This window comes from Cyclospora cayetanensis, unplaced genomic scaffold (assembly GCF_002999335.1).
Source record: "Cyclospora cayetanensis isolate NF1_C8 unplaced genomic scaffold, CcayRef3 CcayRef3_contig_141, whole genome shotgun sequence".
Taxonomy (NCBI): domain Eukaryota; phylum Apicomplexa; class Conoidasida; order Eucoccidiorida; family Eimeriidae; genus Cyclospora; species Cyclospora cayetanensis.
The window spans coordinates 67,113-88,649 of NW_020312083.1; the positions used below are offsets into that span (position 1 = coordinate 67,113).

Sequence of the window (21,537 nt, forward strand, 5' to 3'; positions counted from 1 at the left end):
ATTAATTTGCATTTATGACTGCGGCTGCTTTTTGCGCTTGACTGTGCTAGAGAGAGGAGCCTCGCTTGCTGCGTATCCTCCCTTATGGCCCTAGCGGCAGGGAGGCCGCCCCCCTCGACATACCGAGGAGGGAAACACTCTGCAGGATCTTTCCCATTCCACGCGCACAAAAGTCAGCAGTTGCACCGGCCAAAGGCTACGCAAAGGAGACTGTCTTGCGCGTCGAAAACCCTTCGTCCTCATGCGTGTGGCCTTCCATGCATTTCGCCTATCATACAAGCATGCGTGAAGCTCATTAGTTCCACCACGATGCAGAGTTACAGGATTAAGACTGGCTCCACAGCTTCACTAGTAGCTGGAACTGCTAGGCTTTGGCCGCTTGTGTTTGGAAGCGTGGACTGCCGTGGAGAATCACCCGAAGGCGGCCCTCCCTTAGACAGCGAGCCAGCCGCAGTCAACCTCGTAACCGGCAAAAACTGAGGTACACTTGCGTACAGCCATTAAACACAAACGAATGATCTGATGAAGGCCCCAGTTCCTCGTTTGGAACCTGCGGAGGGCCCTGAATTGCTGCCTCCGGGATGAGGACAACTTCATAGTAGAGTCGTCTACAGGCACCTTCTCGAAAGCAAGTCTCTAGCAGACACATGGCACACTGTGGCTATGCTGGACGTAAGCGAGCTTTCTACGCAGGACCTGTTGCATCTCACCGGGGGCGTGCTCTTTGCAAAGGGCATCGCGAGAGAGGACGCAGTTACATTCTACTTAGTTGCCCCCTGCTGCAGTCAGTTGCGGTCTGAAACGGGGGATTTGGGGACTAGAACGCAAGGTGTGCAGCTTTTTGCGAGCCAGGGTGGAGTGCTACGTTGGGAAGCCCATGGCTAGGAGGCACTGGCAGCCTTCAACCCTAAAAAAAATCGTTAGAGCAATTGACGGTATTCTTAAAGGAGCTTTCTCCCCTGACTCCTTTGGCTTCCGGCAGGAGGAGACAGAGAGAAAAAAACAGCTCAAGTGTGCGTTGCCGCAGCTCCAGAGAACTCCGAGTGGTGACAGATGGACAGCTGGCTACTAAGAACCACTAGCGTCTAGGAACCCTACATTGACTTCTATCTTGATGCAGTAGCACTCCCTCTGCAATTCAAAAGGCTTGCGAGGGGCCAAGCTTGCGTAGTCACTTCTTTTCTGATTCTTTTAAAGTCTTTCCGCCCTTAATAGAAAGTGGAAATGTGTAGCACAGGCCGCTCTACGCAGTGTGAATGCCAAGAAGCACAAACTTGTCGCTCTAAAAGTTTCGATCAACTTGCACGGCGACCCTGAAATCTACTGATGACGCGTTGTTCGGGTCAGTCACCCGCACCTCTGCTTCATTGCAATTTTCTGCACTGCTCACTCTATTGAGAATATGATGATGCATGCACCGTGTATGCTTGTGCGCTCTGATGTTACCCCCTGTCCGTCGGTACATCCGCTGGTCGGAGTCATAAGAATACGTGTCATGATGACGTAATTAGATACCACCACAGAGCTGAAACCGCCGTTCCCTTGTGTCATCCACCGTGCTCTGCTCCTTCGTTCACAGAAGACGGCTGGCTAGCCCGCGTTGTAGCACCTCCCAGTACACTTGAGGCTAGTGCGAATGCTGCAGCGCTGCACAATTGCGAAAAAGCCCTCGAGATAGAGAACCTTTGCGCCGCTCCCTCATTACGCATTCGGGTAAGCACGTTAGCGCCGCTCGCTATCCCTTATTGTGGTCCTGCCTCCCTTTAAGGAGGGTGCACACTTTAGGAAAAGAGTGGCGAAGAGGCGCGAGGACGGGTGAAGGGGTTTTTATTCGTTGTGCCTCTCGGCTGCGACTCACGGTATCCATGTGGACACAGGAAAGTAGTATAAACACGCCATCTGCACGAGACGCAAACTCTAGGGGTTTGCATGCAGCCAGCGAGCGTGGAGTGCTCTCCCTAAATGTGTGAAGGCACCCTTTACTTTACGGCTGGCATTTGAGTGTGTTACGCGGCTACTTTTAATTTTGGGACCCTCTAGAGGGTGGTAGCCGTGGCAGCCTATTACCCCGTGTGAAAACGCTGGCCTCTCCATTGCTAGGGTGCAAAAACGTTTACGCGCAGCACCTGCGAAAGGCAGCGGCAGGGGGCTTTGGCAGAGCGAGACACGCCATCGAAATTTACTGGTGAGTCTCAATGCGTCTAAGGATTTCCTGGTAGAGACGCGCAGGCAGTCTGCGTTCCCGTGGCCTCTTGAGCGCTTAGCGACGTGCGGGGTGGAGGGCTACTAAACGAAAAGGTTCATGCGTATGTGTGTGAGTGTGTGTTTCGAGCAACTCGTGGTGGGAAAACCTCAAAGCCGTCTTTTAGAAACGCCGTGTTTCGCGATCAAAGCGCCGCAGCTGTCTGTACAGCTCCCGGGAGGACGCCGTACGCGTCCCGCTGCAGCGTCGGCAACACGTACACACAAACAGCGTAAGGCAACCTCTAAACGTGAGCGTTCATTCGGCAGGCGGCAAAAAAGGATCTTGTCTTGCAAGTTCAGCAGCGCTCACGCAGGGCACGAATTCCTCAAGAATCGCCTCTTCTTAAGGCTTACTTCTCTGCGCGTTTCTTGTACTGCTCCGACTTGTGCTGCTCCGGCAGCGGTGTCCTCTTCAACTGCAGTTTGGCGATGGAGGGCCTCTTGATTGATTCAACTACTTGCTCTTTCTTGCGACTGCTGCTTCTGAAGCTGGGGGTGCTTCTTGTTTCTTTGCTGCGGCACGCAGCAACTCGCAAGCAGCGACATGCGTGCGTCAAGGAAATACACCCTCCAATTTAATGCCTTCTCCGCGAGCAGCGGTGAATGCCAGGGAGTGATGGGAATACGAGGCAGCAAGTGCATGGATCTCAAGGAATAGCTGTTGCCTCGTCCCTCCCTCCCCCACTTCTCCCCATGAAGCTGCAAACCACTCCGAAGAATGCAGCAACGTGTCTGGAGGGGATCCTCCACGCGCCGTCCAGGAAGCCGTCAGGTAACACGTATATCCCCAGCGAGCTCAAGAGAGAAAGCAAGAAAGAGGGGTAAGGAACCGAGGCAGCAGTAAGAGGCGATGCGGAGCAGGGAACTACAGCGGAGATAAAAGGCCCCCTAAGACAACGCGTGTGTGAGAGAGAGAGAGAGACAAACAGACAGACAAACAGACAGACAGAGACAGAGAAGGAATGAGCATAGATCCCTCCCTCCCCCCTCTTCCCTCCCCCTCTCCCCCCTTCGAGGCAAGCAAGGAGAGAGCAAGGAAAGAGGCTGACACAAGGGGGCTGCTACCCAGTCTGCAATGTGGCCTTTGACCCCTGGCAAAAACGCCCATTATCGAGGATTATGGGAGAACAATCAGAGGAGATAGCAGCTTGATGTTTTGAAGTATCAGGCTTTTTAAAGGACGTCTAAAGACATCCTAAGAGCTTGACCGCCTGTGTCAGTCACCTCGGAGATTTGCTGGTTGCACTCTCTGTCGCTGTAAAAGTCAACTCGTCGCTGTCTTCCAGCCAAACGCTGGTGCTCGCAGGCGTCGCATTCTGCTCCGCAGCTTCCACCCAAGCAACGTAGCGACTTCCACCCGGCCCGTCCTTCAGCGCCTCGGAGAGCAGCCTCAACACGCGCGTCGATTCCTCGTGAGAGCCGCTTGGCAGCGATCTCCCAGCCGCTGATCCCTCTGTAGAAAGGCAGGAGGCCGCTTCTTGCTGTGGAGAAAAGGTGGGGTTCATGCTGTCTCGAGCCTTAGCGCAATCCGGCACGTGCTGGAGAGGACGTAGAACTCTGTGCTTCCTGCTCCTCGCGTTGCGGCTACGACTGCAAAACTCAGAAGTTGTTGCTGCTGCTGTTGCTGCATCGAGGCGAGAAAGCGTGTTTCCCAATACGGCAAGCTCTGCAGAAGCAGAAGCAGCAGCTGCTGCTGCTGTTGCTGCTTCTGCTGCAGCTGTTTGTGCTTCCTGCTGCGAACGCGCAGCTCGCAGCGCTGCAGTGACGCTCCCCGAAGCCTCTTTAGAGATTTCCACTGTCTCCCCCTTCTTCTGCGAAGACTCCTGAGCGCCTGATGGCTTGTTCTGTCTCTCCTTCCGCGCAGAAGAGAGGGTAGTCGTTGCAGCTTCTGTTGCGGCTGCTGGATGCCCTTTCGAAGCCCCTGCTGAAGCCGCTGGTGGTGGTAGTGGTGTAGATGCTGCTGCTGCTAAGCTCCGAATGGCTGCTGGAAGCTGCGATTCCAGCTGCAAACGCTTCTACAAACAAAAGTCGCAGTTTCCGAAAACAAGCAAAATCACCTCACCCGCGACAGGCCGGCCTGTTCAGCAGACGCAACAGCAGCCCTCGAGTTGGCACCCGCAGCTCCTCAGCATTCAGTGTGCTTGTTTCTTGAAGCTAGCGTGGCATCTCGCTCGTCATAAAACTCGCTGAGGGGAGTGCTGGCTAGCTGGCGCGGCTGCCTCATGGCTTCGCGAGCGACGTACTGCGATGCCAACGAGCTCTTGGGCTTCTTCGAAAGTCAGAGGCATCACGACAGACGCAGTCTCTACAGCGAACGCTGTCTCTTCGCTTGCACCGTCCTCTGCATACCGCAACTGCTGTACTGCACTGCCGCTCTCCTTGCTGCGCCGAAGCCGCTGCCGTTGCTGCAGCCGATCTGCCGTTGCCAGAAGAGAGCGCATCAGCAGATTTCCGAGAAGCATCAAGAGCTGAGGTTCCAGCAGCTCTTCGCGAAGAGTGGTCGTGTTGCTGTTGCTGCTGCTGCTGCTACGGGTAATGCCCTCTTCGCTATCCGCTGGGGGAAGCTGCTTGTTGTTGCGACTGCGACTTTTTAACAGACGATCCCCCTGCTGTCGTTGTTGCTGCTGTTGCTGCTGCTGCTGCTTGGGAAGCCTGCTCAGCAGCAACAGCAACTCGACACTGCGCAGCATTCGAAGTGCATCTCGTGGCGAGCAGCGCCAGCACTCTGTCATAGCTGCGCCTACTGCAGCAGCAGTAAACGCAGCAACATCCCCTCTACAGCCTCCCCTTGCCGCTGCCTCATTGCCTGCAAGCTCAGTTGGTACTGCTGCTGCTGTCTGCAGCATTTCTGCCCCCGCTAAAAGCAGCTGCGAGAGAGCGCGCGTAGAAAGTTTCTGCAGCCGCAGCTGCAGATGCGGCGGCATGGGCCCCTCCTGGAAGGCCTTTTTCTTCACACGCTGCTGCTGCTGCTGCTGCTGCTGCTGTTGTTGTTGTTGTTGCTGCTGTTGCTGCTGCTGCTGCTGCTGCTGCTGCTGCTGTTGATGCTGCGTGGAGATCTCCGCTGTTGCACATGCTGCTCCGGAAGTCTTCAGGAGAGAACGCAGCAGGAGAAGCTCGGTTTGAAACAAAGCTTCCGCAAACCCTTGAGATGCAGCGCAGGAAAAACGATGGGGATGGACGTCTATTACTGCTGCTGTTTTATTTGGATGCGTTGTTGCTTCCGTTTCTGTCGTAAGGCACACCAGCGCACGCCGTTTACGGCCTTTGGTGCCAACACTTGAGCCTTCCACGCTGCTGCTGTTACTGTTGCTGCTGCTGTTACTGTTGCTGCTGCTGTTACTGCTGCTGCTGTTACTGTTGCTGCTATCACTGCTGCAGTTACTGTTGCTGTTGTTACTGCTGCAGTTGCTCATACCGCCATTACTGCTGCTGCTACTGTTGCAGTTGCTGCTACTGCTGCTTTTACTGTTTACCTGGCTTTCTGCTGCAGCGGAGTGTTTCTCGCGTGAGATTGCAGCCATCCTGTTCGGTGGAAGCGTCGCTGCTGTTGCTGCTGTTGCTGCTGTTGCTGCTGTTGCTGCAGCAGGCTTCGTTGTAGCGGCAAGTATCTGCAGCCAGAGGTCCCCCTCTGTGCAGCAGCAGCCGCCTTCTGCAAGAGCGGCGCGAACTGTCGGGGGCAAGGCTGCAATGCTGCAGCAAATTTGCTTCAAAAAGCCCCATTTATCCACCTGCACGACGGCGCATGCATGCGCAGCAGGAGGCGAAGCCTTAGAAACAACAGAGACAGCTGCTGCGCGAGCCATCCATGCTGGAGGCAACAGTTTCTTAAGAGTTGTTAAACACCTATCCCCCTACAAACAAAAGCCTACAGATTCTTCAATTGGCAAGGAAAAACGTTCAACACTCTGGCAACAGAAACCTTCCCTTCCCACCTGCCCCCTCCCCTGTTCTCTTCCCCTTCCCCTATTCTCTTCTCTTCTCCTCTTCTCCCCCCTTTCCACTACCAGGGGCAGACAGCCAGGGATGCAGAATGCGCAGCAGTGACAGCGTCGCTCGCAAGCGAACCTGCGTAGCTGGTGCTTCTCGGAGTATCTGAGCAACCATCGCGTATGTCTGCTTCAGACCGAACAGCTTCGCAGTCTCGCACAGTTCTTCTGCTGTTTCGCAGGAACTGGGAGCTACATGCGCGCTGCTGCAGCTGCTGATGGCGCCTCCACGATTGCTCGTAGAGGGGGTCAAAACATCGGGTGCTAGCGCTACGTCTTGCTGCTGCAGCCTCGAAGAAACTTCCACCGACATGACTCGAAGGCACTGGTGCTGCAAAGACAGCAGTGCAACAACCGCTTCAGCAGCGTAGGCAGGGAGCAGCTCGCGCTTTAGTGTGCAATTGCTGCTGTTGGTGTTGCTGCTGCTGTTGTTGATGCTGGTGTTTTTGTTGTTGCTGTTGGTGTTGCTGCTGCTGGTGTTGTTGATGCTGGTGTTTTTGTTGTTGCTGTTGGTTTTGCTGCTGCTGGTGTTGTTGATGCTGGTGTTCTCGTTGCTGTTTCTGTTGTTCCTGTTGCTGCTGTTACTGTTGCAATTGCTGTCGTTACAATTGTTGTTGCTGTTGTTGCTTCTAGTCTGTTCTGAGAACGGTGTCGGCATGGAGAGGTGTAGAAGTCTCTGCAGGAGAGGGGGCAGTTGCTGCAACAGCTGTAGTTGCTGGAAATCCGCTGTTACAGAGGTCTCCCCCGAGAGTTTCAGCGATGCTGCGAAATTCTGCAGCACTGCAGCGGCAGCGTTGGAGAGCAGCTGCTGCAGATCTGCAGCGGTTCCCGCATCCGCGGAGAAAAGCAGCTGCTGCGTGGCATCTGAAAGGCAGCAAACGGCAGCTGCGCGCTGCTGCAGCTGCTGAAGGGTCGTCAGCCGCTGCGGCTGTCGCTCACAGAGCAGCTGTGCAGTCCGCCGCACGAGGTGTACAAGCTGCGATTCAACGCGCTGCAACTGGAGCTGCTGCTGCTGCAGCAGCTCCAGTTGCAGCCTCCGCTGTCTCCCGGGGGGATGGCTAGCTGAGGAAAGCGAAGACTGCAACGGAGAGAGCTGCTGCGGCTGCAATGCTTCTTGCAGAAGATGCTGCTGCAAAGCCTTGCGTCTGGTGACACAGAGAGCTGCCAGCAATGCAGCAGATCCTGCAAGCTGCTCTGGGCTTAGCACTGCAGAAGCTCGCTGCAGCTGTGGCAGCAGCTGCAGCAGCAGATCAACGGAAGAGAGGCGCAGCTGTACTATCCGTTGCAAGAATACGAGTAATTCGGCAGGAGAGCGATGCGCAAGTCTGGAGGCCTCTTCGTGCAGCTGCTGCTGGTGCTGCTCTGCCTGCTCAAGACTCCTCAGGCTGTCTGCGCAACAGCCGCCGTGTGTCTGCATGCTGCTGCTGCTCATGAATCTGCTGCTGCTGCTCATGAATCTGCTGCTGCTGCTGCTGCTCATGAATCTGCTGCCGCAAAGAAGCAGCCGTGTGCCTTGACGCAGGCGTCCAAAGGCCTCTTCTGGCAATCGCGGAGCTGCATGCGTAGCAGCGACAGGCAGCGGCATCTGCGCTGCTGCTGTCGCTGCGGCTACAGCTGCTGCATGCCGTCTCTGCCGCAGAATGGCGCAGCCTCTGCATGCAGCAACTGGAGATGCAGCTGCGGCTGCTGCCGCTGTTTTGCACGGGGGAATGCGAGCTGCTGCCGCGGCTGCGTAGACCACTGCAAATTTAGTCATGATGTGTGTCTGCAAGCCTCGGCTTGTTCAAGAACAAAAGGAGCTGCAGATCTGACATCTTGCCTCCACCTTCCTCCACGCTGCCCCCGTTTTTCTTGAGCAGCTTGCGCTGGTACCCCTAACTGTTTTCTACGCTTCTCGAGCTGTAGCCGCTGTAGCTGCTGTAGCCGCTGTAGCTTTTGTTGCAAAGCGTGAATAACCTAGCCAGGCTGCTTCCAAAGGCCCCTTTCCCCGCGTGTCACGCCACCTGTCTATAAATGCACTCATATACACAGAGGAGTCGATAGACTATCCTTTGTAGCATGCGCTATTCCGACCATCGATGCTGCTGCCCATGCCACTGCCGCCGCATGCAGCAGCAGCAGCAGCAGCAGCCGCCGCCAAGGCTGCTGCTGTGGGGCGCTCAGGGGCTTCTGTAACAACAAAAACAATGTTTGGGATACCAAATTGTGACATTACTTCCTTTTCTGAATTCTTTAAAGTGGCAAGGAAGATCGTGCAGCAGCTGTGGCTTGCAGCGGTTTGCAGCAGCATGCCGCGGCAACAGCAGCAGCAGCAGCAGCCCTTGCCACTGCTTTTCTCCCGATATCCTTTGTCTTCCTGGCGACTTCTACGATCCTTCTAACTCCGTTCCCTTAGAGAGCGCGCCTCAAACGACCTTTCCAGCAACCGCAGCAGCAGCAGCAGCAACAGCAGGTGCTACAGCTACAGCAGCTGCAGCAGGAGCTGCAGTAGCAGCAGTAACAGCAGTAACAACAGTAACAGCAGGAGCTACAGCTACAGCAGCTACAGCAGGAGCTACAGCAGTAACAGCAGCAACAGCAGCAACAGCAGCAACAGCAGCAACAGCAGCAACAGCAGCAACAGCAGCAACAATCCTGGAAAGGGCTTTGCATCATGGATGCAGCCTACCAGCAGGGGGATTTTCCGCGTGCTGCCCCCTTCCGAAAGCAACAGCAGCAGCAGCAGCAGCAGCAGCAGCAGAAACGTAGAGATCGCAGCGGTCAGAAGCCACCTGAAGATGGCGCTTCAGCGAGCTACCTCGGCGGCAGCAGGAGCAGCAAGGATTCAGAGGGGGGTCGCTCGCAGCTCTCCTTTCCGTTCCTGAATCCAGCAGCGCAGCCTCAGCAGTCTGTGCCTCAAGAGGACGATGCCTCGTCTTTGGACGTCTTGGGAGCCGACGAGGCTGCTGCAGCCTCAGCAGCGGCTCTCAAAGGCACTCTGAAAGAGGGAACGCTGATGTTGGGAATAGTAGCGGAGATTCATACCTCGGAGCTGTTGCTGCAGCTTCCGTATGGACGCATGGGATGCGTGCCTCGCAGTCATACTCTGGAACCGCAGCAGCAACAGCCCTACGCGCAAGATCAGCGTCAGCAGAAGCAGCATCAGCAGAAGCAGCATCAGCAGAAGCAGCATCAGCAGAAGCAGCATCAGCAGAAGCAGCATCAGCAGAAGCAGCAGCCGGAGACAGCCTATGAGCAGCAGCTGTTGCAGCGCTTTTTTGTGTCTCAAATGCTGCCGTGTGTCATTACGGGGGTTCCAAGCAGCAGCAGCGGCAGCAGTTGCGGCGCCTACGAGTTATCCTTGCGACCGTCTCTCTGCAACGCTGGACTGTCTCTGGATGTCTTGCAGCGCGGCATGATTTTAGCAGCAACTGTTGCGTCTGTGGAAGAGCACGGGGTGTTGCTGTGTCTGGGAGTGAGGTGTAAGGGCGGCAGCGGCAGCCCGCCTGCTGCCGCTGTTCGTGCGTTTTTGCCACGAGAGCAGCACTTGCTGCTGCAGCAGCGCGACAATGCAGTCCTCCTGCCGGGATCGCTCGTGGCGGTGGCGCTGCAGGAAGTGAATGTTGCAGCGAAGACGGTGATATGCGCTGCTCCCCTCGCTCTGTCGTCTTTGTCAGCCTCCTTGTCGGCTGCAGAGGAAAGGGGGGGAGGCGAAGGAACGGGAGGCGCGGCAGTGGCAGCCTCGCCGCTGTTCGCTCCAGTGGATCTTCAGCAGCCGCTCGCGTGGGAGAGCGCCTCGCCAGGCTTGCTGGCAGAATGTCGCGTCACGCGCGTTCTGATGCCCTCTTCCGCTGCGAAGCGAAAGAAAGCTTCCGGAGAAGGCTCGGCGCTCAAGTGCATGACGCTCGCTGCGGAGGATCTGCCTCTCGTAGAAGGTTTCGAACTGCGGTGCTTCGCAAGCATGCGCGCAGTTGTGCTGCACCCCCACATTGCGCATGCGGGGATGCTGCGGGAGCAGCAGCGGCAGCAGGAGCTGCTGCAGCTGCGCAGCAGTCTTGGCAGCACGAAGAGGAAGAGCAAGGCTACGAGCGGGCGAGAAGAGAGGCTCCGGGGGGGCAGTGGCGACGAGGGAAGCAGCGGCAGTCTGCCTCCTGGAGACGACAGTAACACAGACAACGATAGTGAACAGCAGAAGCAGCAGCAGCTGGACGAGTGGCTGCTGCGCCTCTGCAACAAGCAGCAGCCGCGTGTGTATGGCCGCATTGTAGCCGTCCTCCCGCAGCAGCGCACTGTGTTTGTTTCCTTGCTGCCTCACATTGTTGGGTGGGAGCAGCAGCAGCTGCTGCGGCTGCTTCCAGTCCACTTGGTTCTGCCAGGCACGAGAGTCAAAGCCTCCCTCCCTCTCCTGAGGAGCTGCAGCGGCAGCGGCAGCTGCAGCGGCGGCAGCAGCAGCGGCTGCCGTGCGCTGCTGCCTTTGCACAAGCTGCAGCAGCAGCTGCTGCTGCGGAAGGACGGTCTGACTGGCAGCGGAGAGCAGGAGGAGGCGACTGCAGCGGCAGCCTGGGGAGCAGACAGCGGCAGGGAGAGCTCTGCTCGCTTCGCAGTCGTACGAATTCCCCCTTCTCTCGACGCTGCGGCAGGGGGGGGGAGTCGAAGCAAGCGAAAGCGCGAGCAGCAGCAGGGGCAGCAGCAGCTCATCCGTAGATGCAGAGTGTTGTTTGTGCACTGGCTGGATTTCGAGATTATTGCAGCTGCTGCAGAGCCTCTCCTGTCTGAGTCTTTGCTCTCGCCCTTAGACGCACACCCCGGAGAGGTCCTCGTGGGAACGGTGCTCAAGGCAGTGAAGGCGCTGCACGAGCAGACGAACGGCAAACACAAGCAGCAGCTGCAGCTGCAGCGAGTCGAGCAGCAGAAAAGTGGGCTTCTAATTCGGTGAGGCAGTGAGGCTTAAAGCCTTCGATCGATCGGGCTGCTTTGATGAACGTTAGCGCGTGCGGCTTCAGACAGCGCAAACAGGGGAACCCATTCCGGCTGTATATATATATCTATATGGTGTGTGTGTGTATGGACATGTGTGTATTCGCATACATGCATGTATGTATATCTATAAATGTATATGTATATATATGTGTGCATATGTGTGTATATATATACTTATATATGCATATATATATAGTAGATATATATATATATTTACTGTATATATATACTTATATATATATATTAGTATATATATAAAAGTATATCTGTGTGTATCTACATATGATGAAGTATGTGTGTATATATATGTACATGTATATATCTATATATATTTATGTCGGAATGTATATGCATGCATGTATGTGTACGTATGGTTGCATCTGTTTTTGTCATGGCTGCTGCAGTGTCTCGTCCTCCGTGAAGGGATGGGTACCTCTCTCCTGTTTAAGTGACGTACCGCTTCAGGATTTGCCGGAGGATATTGCTGCGGGGGCAACTCTGAGCCTCCGTGTCTTGCGTCGCTTTTGCTGTAGCAGTTGCGATTTTTTGGAGTCGTCCTCTGCAGCTGCCTCAGCCGCATTAGTAGGACGCTGCTGCAACGGGGGGGGGGAAGCCTCCTTCGGCGTGTCGACGCGTTTGCAGCTGTTATTGCCACATGAGCGACTTCTTCCCTTCAGCAGCAACAGCGGCAGTGTCTTTTCTGCCTTTGAGCAGGGCATGCTGGCTACGGCTCTGATGGCAATAGGGGGAGGGGGGGGGGGTCGTTTGCTGCTGACTCGCCGTAAGGCGCTGCTGAAGCTGCAGACGCCTTTGCTGCCACGTCCTCTGCAGCCTGCTGCTGCAGCAGCCTTTGCTGCTGCAATCTTGCGGGAGAAGTCTGCGCAGCTACGCGTCCAGCAGCAGCAGCAGCAACCTCTTGTTGAGAGAGGGCGCGTTCTTCTCGGATACGTCAGTGAGATTCGGTGGCTGCCTCATGCAGAGCAGCAGCAGGAGCAGCACGTGACATTGCGTTTCTTTGGTCCCTTCAAGGCGATATTGTCGCAAAGCGATCTCCGTGCTGCCCAAGCGACGGGGGTGGAGTTCAAGCTTGGAACCCTCGTCAAAGTAAGGCTCAGATGCGCGTCTGCCCTCGAGATATATATATATATAAACTACAGCAGGAGGAAAGCGGAGGGGGTGGGGGAGGGAGGAAGAAAAGGCCTTAGGTGCAGCGCAATGCAGCGCAATGCAGTGCAGTGCAGTGCAGTGTAGAGTGGGGAGGAAAGGGGGAAAAGGAAGAAAAGAAAGGAAGAAGTGGAAGGGGAGAAAAGAAAGGAGACATACATGGTTGTGGCTACTGCATATCCAATGCGTGCTGCAACTCGATTTTTCCCTGCTTCGCCAGTGTGTGTTTTGACATGGCGGTTGGATTGCAGATGTTGTCGTGTCTCGGCATGGGAGATGTCTGTGTGCATGCAGGTAGCTGTAACATCCGTGAGTCTCCATCGCGGTACATTAGAGGTTACTACTGACATCAGTGGGGCAGCAGCCGCTGCAGCACGTGGCGAGGAGGAGAGCAGCAGCAGCAGCAGCAGCAAGACACTCTCCGTGGGAACACTTCTTCCCGGTAGCTCTGTGCGTGTTGTATCGGTGCATGAGAACGGAGTCTTTCTTCTGCTGCTTCGCCATCGCGAGAGCTTTCCAAAGCAGCAAGAAGAGGTCGCGGGCAGCTGTCTTGCCTTCGTTCCTACGCTGCACTTGGCAGATGAAGTAGCTGTGGCAATCCAGTTGCAAAAGCACCTTGAGGTTAGTGAAGGAGGCGTGTGCGTTGCTCGCTGGAGATGCATGCGCGCCGGTTGCCTTTGCTAGCCATTCGTGTTGTTATTATTGCTGCGTTGCTGCCGTCGCTCTTGTTGTTGTTGTTGTAATTGCTGCTGATTTTCTTATTGTTGTTGTTGAAGGGGAATAGTGAGGCTGGGAGGCCATGCGCGCGCTTCTTGGTGGCAGTCTCTGGAGGCTGCTCTTCTCTCTCTCTCTCTGCGTCGTCGTGTGGAGGGGTGTTGTCTGTCTGTCTGTTTTTCTGTCGGTGCAGGTGGGGGAGGCTTTGCCGTTTGAGTCCGTTTGCATTGCTGGAGCATATGCAGTTTCTCCGGGGAAGGTTCTTCGTTGGGCAGGTGATTCGGGCGAGAAGCGCAGGAAGAAGAAGCGTGGCAGTAGTAGTAGTAGCAGCAGCAGCAGCGAAGACATTGACGACGCAGTTGCATCGGCAGCCATGCGGCTGCAGGAGCACCTGCAGCAGCAGCAGCAAAAACAGCAGGGTGTTCATCAAATTCGAGATCTGTGTCTTCTCAGCTGCAAGCCGTCGCTCTGCAGTACGTGACTGATGACTGTTGCAGTTTAGAGGGAGAAGGAGATAGGAAGGGGATGCGGAGCTGCTGAGCGTCGTGTGCCTTGGTAGAGCCTAAGAGACGTATGCTTTTTGGCTTCACTGCGGCAGCTCTTAGTCTGAAGTGCTTAGGTGTGAGCGCGTTGCAGCAACTGCGTCTTTTTGCGGGGTGTGGCGAGTGCGGCTTGCAGCATCTTCTCGCGCGTCTGGCGGGAGTGGAGGAGACGGCGAGGGGAGTCAGGGGGGGAGATATTTTGCTCGCAGCAGTGCAGAATTGCAGCGTTTGCATGCAGCAGCGGGGTCTGCGCCTCTGCTGCTGTGGGGATACGTGAAGGAGGCTGCGGCTTTCGGCGTGTACGTCGCTTTAGGAGCTTTGCATGCGCAGGCAGTGTGCCCCTATCGCCATCTGGCGACGGAGTTCATTGCTTCTCAGGAGCATCTCAAGCAGCGACTGCCCTCCGGTTTGACGGTGAAGGCGGCTCTGCTGCCGCAGCAGCAGCAGCAGCAGCAGAGGGGGGGGCACATCGTGGAGTTGCGTCATCAGAAGATCAACAAGCTCCTCAGGGAGCAGACGGAGACTTCGGCGTTGGCTGCGCTGGCGCTGACTACGCTTCATGGAATTCTCCAGCAGCGGGCAGCGGCAGAAGCTGCCGCAGAGGCTGCAGCTCGACAAGCTCCTTGTGGGTGTTGCGCAGCCTTGCAGTCGGGCGCCTTGCTGCGATGCACATTGGAGTCGTTGGAGGCTCACGGGGGAAGTCTGCGCGTTGTCGGGTGCTCCCGCAGCTCTGCCTGCATGTCTGTGCTTGTGCCTTCTGCTTTCTTGCCGCTCGAAGTGCAGCAAGGGCAGCAGCAGGAGCAGAGCGGCGAGGAGGAGCAGAGCGGCGAGGAAGAGCAGACACAGTCCTTCGAGTGCCTGATTGTGGCTGTTGACAACTGCAGCAGGCAAGCCTTTGGGTGCTGCTGCGTGGATGTGCTGCAGCCCTTCCTTGAGTTGCGCAAGGAGGTGCAGCGGCAGCAGCAGCGGCAGCAGGGAGGCAGCACGAACGTCCGCTGCTGTCTAGACACTAGCGCTGCGGGAGACAAGGCCGTGTCTGCACAAAAGCGGCAAGCGGCAGCAGAAGTTGTGGAAGTGCGTCTGCTGTCGGAGAAGAAAGTGCCACGAGGGGCGTCTCAAGGAGACGACACCGTGTGGGATTGGCAGAAAGACGCTTTGCCAGCGGCGCTGGTTCGCCGCTTGCAACAAAGGCTGATGGCAAGACAGAACCAGCAGCGGGAGCATCCAAGCGTTCCAAGTAAAGGGTACCTTGCAGCAGATATGGGTTTGCTTGCGATTGCTGCAGTCACGGCAGAACGGATCTCGATCTCGATTGGCGACGCTCCTGCGCTGAGCCTCCAACTTCCACTCTTCCTCTTGACGTTCTCCCCAATTCGCAACAACGAGCAGCAGACAGCCTCTGGCCGCTCTGCGCAGCTCCTCGTTGGCTGCACCCTCGATTTCTGCGGTTCCATAAGTCTGTCACCCTGCAGCAGCAGCAGCAGCAGCAGCAGCAGCAGCAGGAAGGCTCTGCCGTCGCTGATACTGCCCCTCTGCTGCAGGTCTCGTGAGGACGTGCAGCATGCGGATACACCTGGTAGTCGCCTTGCTGCTGCAGCCTTAGGAGGATCGCCTTTCCTGAAGCAATTTGCAAGGCAGCAGCAGCTGCTGCAGCCTCTCGCGGAAGCTCCCACTACAGCGGCAGATCTGCGTGTTGGCGCCGTTGTGCGTTGTCTGCTCACGAGAGTAACGCCATCAGCAGCAGTTGCCACACTTGTGGGCTCGCGCGTCGCTGCTCGGGTGTACATACACCCGAGCGATGCACTGCCCCCTCTGGCAGACGCCGCTCACCAGCATCAGGAGATCGCATGGCTTCCACCGCCACTAGCAGACAAGGAGGCGCTCCCCCCTTCTCCGCTGAACCTGCTGAAGCCGCAGCAGGAAGTCTGCGTCCTCATCCTTGCCGTGCATCGATTCAAGTGCAACAGCAGCGAGAGCGAGAGCGAAAGCGAAGATGAGGAGCACGAGAATGGCGACATTCTCGCGTCTCTCCGCAAGCCTGCAAAGGAAGTTGTCGTCATTAGCGCCGGACTCTTCAAACCGCAGACACCCCCAGCAGCTCTCAGGAAAGGAGAATCTGAGACAGTCAAGATGCCAAATCCGAGGAAGAGGCGCGGTGCACTTGAGAAGGAGCAACAAGAAGAAGAGCAGAAGCGACAGGAGGCGCAGCCTTGCGAAGCCGAATGGGGTATTATTGAAAAGACTTTGGCAGGCCATATATTCGTGAGTTGTGGTTGGAGCAGCTGGAAAGGGCAGGAGGAGCTGCGCAAGCTCCAGCAGCAGCATCCCCCCCAGGATCTGCAGCAGCGCCACCAGCAGCATCCGAGACGGAGAGGCTGCGTGTGTCTCTTGGACGCGTCTTCGGATCGGCAAGCACTTCGAAATTTTCGAGCGACTTTCACCGAAGGCTCTATGATTCTCTTGCGTGCCTTACCCACCTTGCGGTGCAAAGATACTGCTCTAGCCGATGCTGCCGCAGACACTGCTCCCCTACCTGACACGGGAGATGCTCGCCGCTTTCTCGTGGTAGGACCTCTTCCCTCTGAGCGCTTTCCTCCTCCCCCGCGGCAGCAGCATCGAACGGCTGAGCAGCAGCAGTCGCAGCAGTCGCAGCAGTCGCAGCAGTCGCAGCAACGTCCACCGTCTCTGGTTCAGCAGAATCTCTTGTTGGCACCTCGTGTGTGTTCTGCTGCCTCTGCACTTCTTCCCAAGGAGATCGAGGTAGGAGGAGGGGCGCACATATTGCACGACGTTTTTTGCCGAAGACATGCTTTGCCACGCATGAACCCTGCGAATTCGTCAGCACGAAGCAGGGGGAAGTCGTGCGGTCGTATGATCGCAAGTTGCGTCGAAAAGGGAGGGAAGGAGGAAGGGAGGACTGGGGGGAGGCTTGCGCTCATGAACAGCGCGCTAGACGAGGTGCAGCGTCTTGGACGTTCTTCTCGCATCTTTCTGTGGCTGTGTGTGGATTGGTGTGGGTATGCGTCACAGCAGCCATTCGACTCGGTTAAGGAGGCGCTGCTAGGTGTGCAGCGATGGCGATTTCCTGAAGGGATCTGTTGCGTGGGCCGCATACAGCAGCTGCTGCGGCCGCCTTTTGGGGTGTCTGTACAGCTGACGCAGCTCTTGCTGGCATCAGAGAACGGCGAGCGGGCGTTGCGGATCCCTTTGCTGGCCTCTGTACACCTCACGGAGCTGACGGACGAGTGGATATCGCAGCCTCTGCAGCGTCTGCAGCTGGCAGTGGGGCAGTTCGTTAAGGTGAAGGTGCTTCCGCCGTTGCCTAAACGGGAGCAACAGCAGCAAGTGCAACACATGACGCTGCAAGCCTCCCTGAGGCAGCAGATCATTGAGGGCACCTCCTCAGACATGCAGGAGAGGACGTCTGCACCACAGCATTCGAAGAAGTCAGCCTGCAGACCTGAAGCGATTGAAGCGATCCAGGTGAGCCTTGGTGCTGCATTGTTAGACAGACGTTGTACAGCTTACCGTGCGGCGCGAGTTGTCGTTGCTTGACTTTTTCGCATGCATGCATGCATGTCTGTCTGTCTGTCTAAGTTTCGGATGGGGATATGTGTCGTGTGAGCAAGCGCGTGCGTGGCTGCTGCTGCGACTGCAGAAGGGCGATAGCTTGCCGGGTTTGGTGGTCTCGAGCGGCAGCTCAGGCATCTTCGCTGCGCTGAGTCGGAGTCTCACCGTTCGCATCCGTCTGCAGCACGCCAGTGCGCCTGCGGAGGAAGAGGCGTCGCGAGACGAAAGCAGCGGCCTGCTGAGCCTCGACGAGTTGAAGGAACGTTTCCCACCTGGCACCTTGCTGCCAAGAATTCACATTCTTTCCGTGGATTACGTAGCGCAGCGGATCGAGGGTTCGCTCCGGCCCGCTGGCGCTGCCTCCGCGGCACGCAGCTGTACAGACACCGCAGCAGCGCTGAAGGGGCGTCGGACGGCGGGACGGAAGACTCTGCTGCTGCATCGGTACCAAGGCGGCTCGACGGCGGGATCCGCAGACGGCGTCAGCGAGCTGGAGAAACTGCGCCTCCGACTTCTGCAGTGTATCTGCAAGGGGCAGATCGTGGAGGGCACTGTGCGGCGGGTTGAGAGCTATGGGATCTTTGTGCGGGTGTCTCTGTTCGACCACGAGGCGGGAGACAGCGAGGGGCCAGTTGTTGCCTTTCTGAAGGAGCAGCAGCAGCGGAAGCAGGGAAAGAAAAACGACGCCGCCGCCGTTCTGGAGCAAGTCAAAGCGCTCCAGTGTGTGGCTATTGATGCCCTCTGTCCTTCCTCGCGTCTGGGAGCTCTTAACCCTCAGGAAAGAGCTCGACGACTCGCCTTTTTGAAGGAGGGCGACCTCGTGCAGGCACGCGTCTTGTCAGTGCAGCCCATCAAAGTGTCGCATCGCGATTCAGCAGATCTGGAAGCTGCAGAGCAGGCGGCAGCCGATGCCAAGAGCCTCCAGACTTGGCCCTCTATCCGCGTGGAGCTGTCGCTAGATCCTGCTGACTTGCCGCCATTGCCGCTGGAGGACGGGCAAGAAGACGCAAAACATCCTGCATCTCTAGCAGCCATGGACGTAGAAGATGCTGACTGCGCGGTGGGTGCTGCTTCGGTAGTGTCTGCTGGGGGTTCTTTGGCGCAAACGTCAAGGCAGCGAGACGCTGGTGAGTCAGCAGAAGCAGAGGCTGCGGCAGGTGCTGATGCCCTTAGCGATAGCGATGTCGAGGATGACGCGCTTGCACCAGAGCAGCAGCAGCTGCTGCAGCTGCAGCAGCACAAGCAGCAACAGGTGTGGGGTTGGGAAGAGGCGGTCACGGCAGACAGCGACGACGGCTCTTCAGACGATTCAGATGAAGAAATAGATGCAGACAAAGACGCAAACGCTGCAAAGAAAGGGAAACTCAGCAAGCGTGACAAACAGCGGAAACGCGTAAGCAGTCTGTTTAGGACGCAGTTCATAGAATAACTTGCGTATTCCGTGGCTGTGTAGCTTGTGGGCTGCTTGCGCTGCCTCCCTCGCCGGCCTGTTGCATGTAGCCGCAGAGCACTGCTGCATGTAGGTGCAGAGCACTGCTGCATGTAGCTGCAGAGCACTGCTGCATGTGGCTGCAGAGCATTGCTGCATGTAGCTGCAGAGCATTGCTGCATGTAGTTGCAGAGCACTGCTGCATGTAGCTGCAGAGCACTGCTGCATGTAGCTGCAGAGCACTGCTGCATGTAGCTGTAGAGCACTGCTGCATGTAGGTGCAGAGCACTGCTGCATGTAGCCGCAGAGCACTGCTGCATGTAGCTGCAGAGCACTGCTGCATGTAGCCGCAGAGCACTGCTGCATGTAGCTGCAGAGCACTGCTGCATGTAGCTGCTGCTCGTATGATGCTTGATGTGCCGTGTTGCTGCAGCGGGAGCTGCAGGAGAGCGTTGAGGCTCTCGAGGCTCAGCAGCAGGAGCAGCAGTGGACAGAAAATCCACAAAGCGAAGTTGATTTCGAGAGGCTCTTGTTGATTCATGGAAACGCTGCGGCTGTTTGGATCAGGTGCGTCTTGCGAAGGGACGGCCTTGCACGTGTGTCTCTCTCTTCGCCTTGTGCCTCGTCGCTCTTTTGTCTCTGCAAGAAGGGCCAGTAGCTCCGGATAGAGAACGTTATTTTGATGTTGTGCTCTTGCTATGCTGCTGGATATCCGACAGCTTCCTCTGAAAATCGCCATTTTTTCTTCCCGCGGGAAGGCAGCATGCGCACTCTGTCCCCTGTGGCTTCTATTTGTCGGTGTCTGCCAACCCCCTCTCCGCCTGTGCAGCTATATGGCATGGTATCTGAAGCTGGGTGAGGTTGCCAAGGCGCGAGCCGTTGCGGAGAGGGGCATCAAGCAAGCCTCCTTCGCGTCTGAGAGCGAGCGCTTCGCCGTGTGGATGGGCTACCTCAACTTGGAATGTTTGTTCGGCAGCAAATTCAATGAGGCTTTCAAGAGGTTAGCCGAAGACTCCGAGACGTTTCTTCCCTCGAGCACATCAAGGCTCCGGCTGAAAAGGGGGAGCTCATGTCGCTGCCTTCTTCGTCAGCCTTGTCCTACTTGCCACAGCGGCACTCCCTGCTGCCAGCAAGTGGCCATAGCCTGCTGCTGAATGCTGTTGATAAATACTATATGTATATATATGTGTATGTGTATAGCGGCTGGCTCCCGTGTTTTGCTTGCCGGGCTGCCTGGAGCATGGGCGTCTTGTTTCTGCTTGTTTTGCGACTGCCACAGAGCTCTCCAGTACTTGGACCCCAAGCAGGTGTACTACCAGGGAAGCTTTGTACTGGAGAAAGCCAACAAAATTACTGAGGCCATTCAGACTGTCATAGAGGGCTGCAGCAAGTTCCCCGAGTCGTACAAGGTGCGTTTCTCTTTGCATGCGCTGTATACAGATGAATAATGTATATATATATATATCGTTGAACTGCCTGTTTTTATGATATATATATATTCATACATCGTTGAGCTGCCTGTTTTTATGATATATTTATTCATACATCGTTGGGCTGCCTGTTTTTATGAGTCTGTGCGCTGCCACTTACGAAGGCTTTTGTATTGGTAGAGCTCTGTAGGTAGTAGCGTAGTTAGAGGAGCGTGGCAGAGGAAGGGGCCTCCGCGCGCCGAGAAGCTTTTTGTACGGAAGCTTTTTCTACAGAAGCATTGTAAAAACATGCATGCAGGTTCAGAGCGACAGCAACCGAGCGAGAGCTAGATCTAGAGAACTTTTTGATCTTTTCAGGCGATATGTGCGCGCGGGCACCATGTGTCAGTGCTTGGTTTTGATGTGTTTTTCCTCAGATGTGGCTCCGTGCTGTGAGTCTTCAATTTATCGCCGGCAAGGACCCTGCGGGAGGTCGAGGCACTATGCTGAAAGCCCTCCACCGTCTCCCCCGCCGCAAGCACATCAAATTTGTCTGCTCTTGCGCGAGACTTGAGTACCACTACGGAACTCCGGAGCGGTGCGTCTGCCTGCCCTTTCTCTGCTCTGTCTCAGAGTGGTCTTTCGATAGCTGGCTACAGTTCGATAGCTGGCTGGGCAGGCCGCTTGCCTGTATACAAGGCGTGTCTCTAGCGTGCCTCTAGTTGCATGTATGCGTGGAAACGTCGCGCCTCTCCGAGTTTCCCCGGACTTGAGAAAAGGCGCAGCGCTCCTACTCGTGACTGTGCACACCCCGGCAGGGTGCGTCATGGTTGGCTGGCTATCCCCCTGTCAGTGTTGCTTTTTGCAGGGGTCAAACGTATTACGAGAAGCTTCTCGCGGAGCATCCCAAGAGGACTGACGTGTGGTGTCTGTACCTCGATCAGCACATTTCCCTCTGCACGCCCCCCCGCCGCGAACCCTCTACGCCGGAGCCTGTCCGCCTCATATTCCAGCGAGCCATTTCGCTGCCTCTGAAACCACACAAAATGAAGTCGCTCTTTGCCAGGTGGCTTGCCTTCGAGCGAAAATACGGAACCCCGCAGACGCAGCAGAAAGTGCAGCACGAAGCCAGGGAATACGTCCTCCGCGTGGAAGCTCAGCTTCTAACACAAGGAGACAACAGGTAGCCCGTCATGCTTGATCGACAGGTGCAGCAGATATCCACGGGTGTTGGCAAACCCACGCACGCCCCTCAGCTACGCCCTAGCTAGCGGCATATCTGGCTTGCCGTGCAGGTGCAGCAGCACGCTTCTCTACGATAACACGCTTAACGGGATGGCTGGTCGGTCTGAAAACTCTCTGGTTTCATAGCCTCTTCCCAGACTGCGCCACCAGTGGGCAGAAATAAAAGGCTTCGTGTGCTGCACAACTTCGCCGATATCGGACGCGTAGCGGAAGAACGTTGCGGTCGGGAGCAGTGTAAGGAGGCAAGGGACAGCGGTAGCTCAAGAATGCGGTAT

The 21,537-nt window shown here is 56.4% G+C and overlaps 3 protein-coding genes across 3 annotated transcripts; 2 read left to right on the plus strand and 1 right to left on the minus strand.

Annotated features, from left to right (window-relative positions):
* Positions 1-3,464: 3,464 nt before the first annotated feature.
* On the minus strand, positions 3,465-7,986 carry LOC113147152 (AF4/FMR2 family member 4-like). The gene is made up of 6 exons (XM_026336692.1): positions 7,912-7,986; positions 7,156-7,581; positions 6,640-6,696; positions 5,199-6,095; positions 4,428-5,138; positions 3,465-3,935 (listed from the first exon to the last, which is right to left on the minus strand). Exons 1-6 carry the CDS (start codon positions 7,984-7,986, stop codon positions 3,465-3,467), a joined length of 2,637 nt encoding a protein of 878 aa, XP_026192477.1.
* An 897-nt stretch (positions 7,987-8,883) lies between these two features.
* LOC113147153 lies at positions 8,884-11,145 on the plus strand. The gene has a single exon (XM_026336693.1). The coding sequence runs from the start codon at positions 8,884-8,886 to the stop codon at positions 11,143-11,145; it is 2,262 nt and encodes a 753-aa protein (XP_026192478.1).
* A 113-nt stretch (positions 11,146-11,258) lies between these two features.
* Positions 11,259-21,204, plus strand: LOC34622085. The gene is made up of 14 exons (XM_026336694.1): positions 11,259-11,263; positions 11,594-12,293; positions 12,648-12,887; positions 13,357-13,540; positions 13,746-15,021; positions 15,151-15,733; positions 15,779-16,381; positions 16,643-17,092; positions 17,268-18,572; positions 19,042-19,175; positions 19,438-19,608; positions 19,888-20,017; positions 20,455-20,615; positions 20,886-21,204. Exons 1-14 carry the CDS (start codon positions 11,259-11,261, stop codon positions 21,202-21,204), a joined length of 6,261 nt encoding a protein of 2,086 aa, XP_026192479.1.
* Positions 21,205-21,537: the final 333 nt, after the last annotated feature.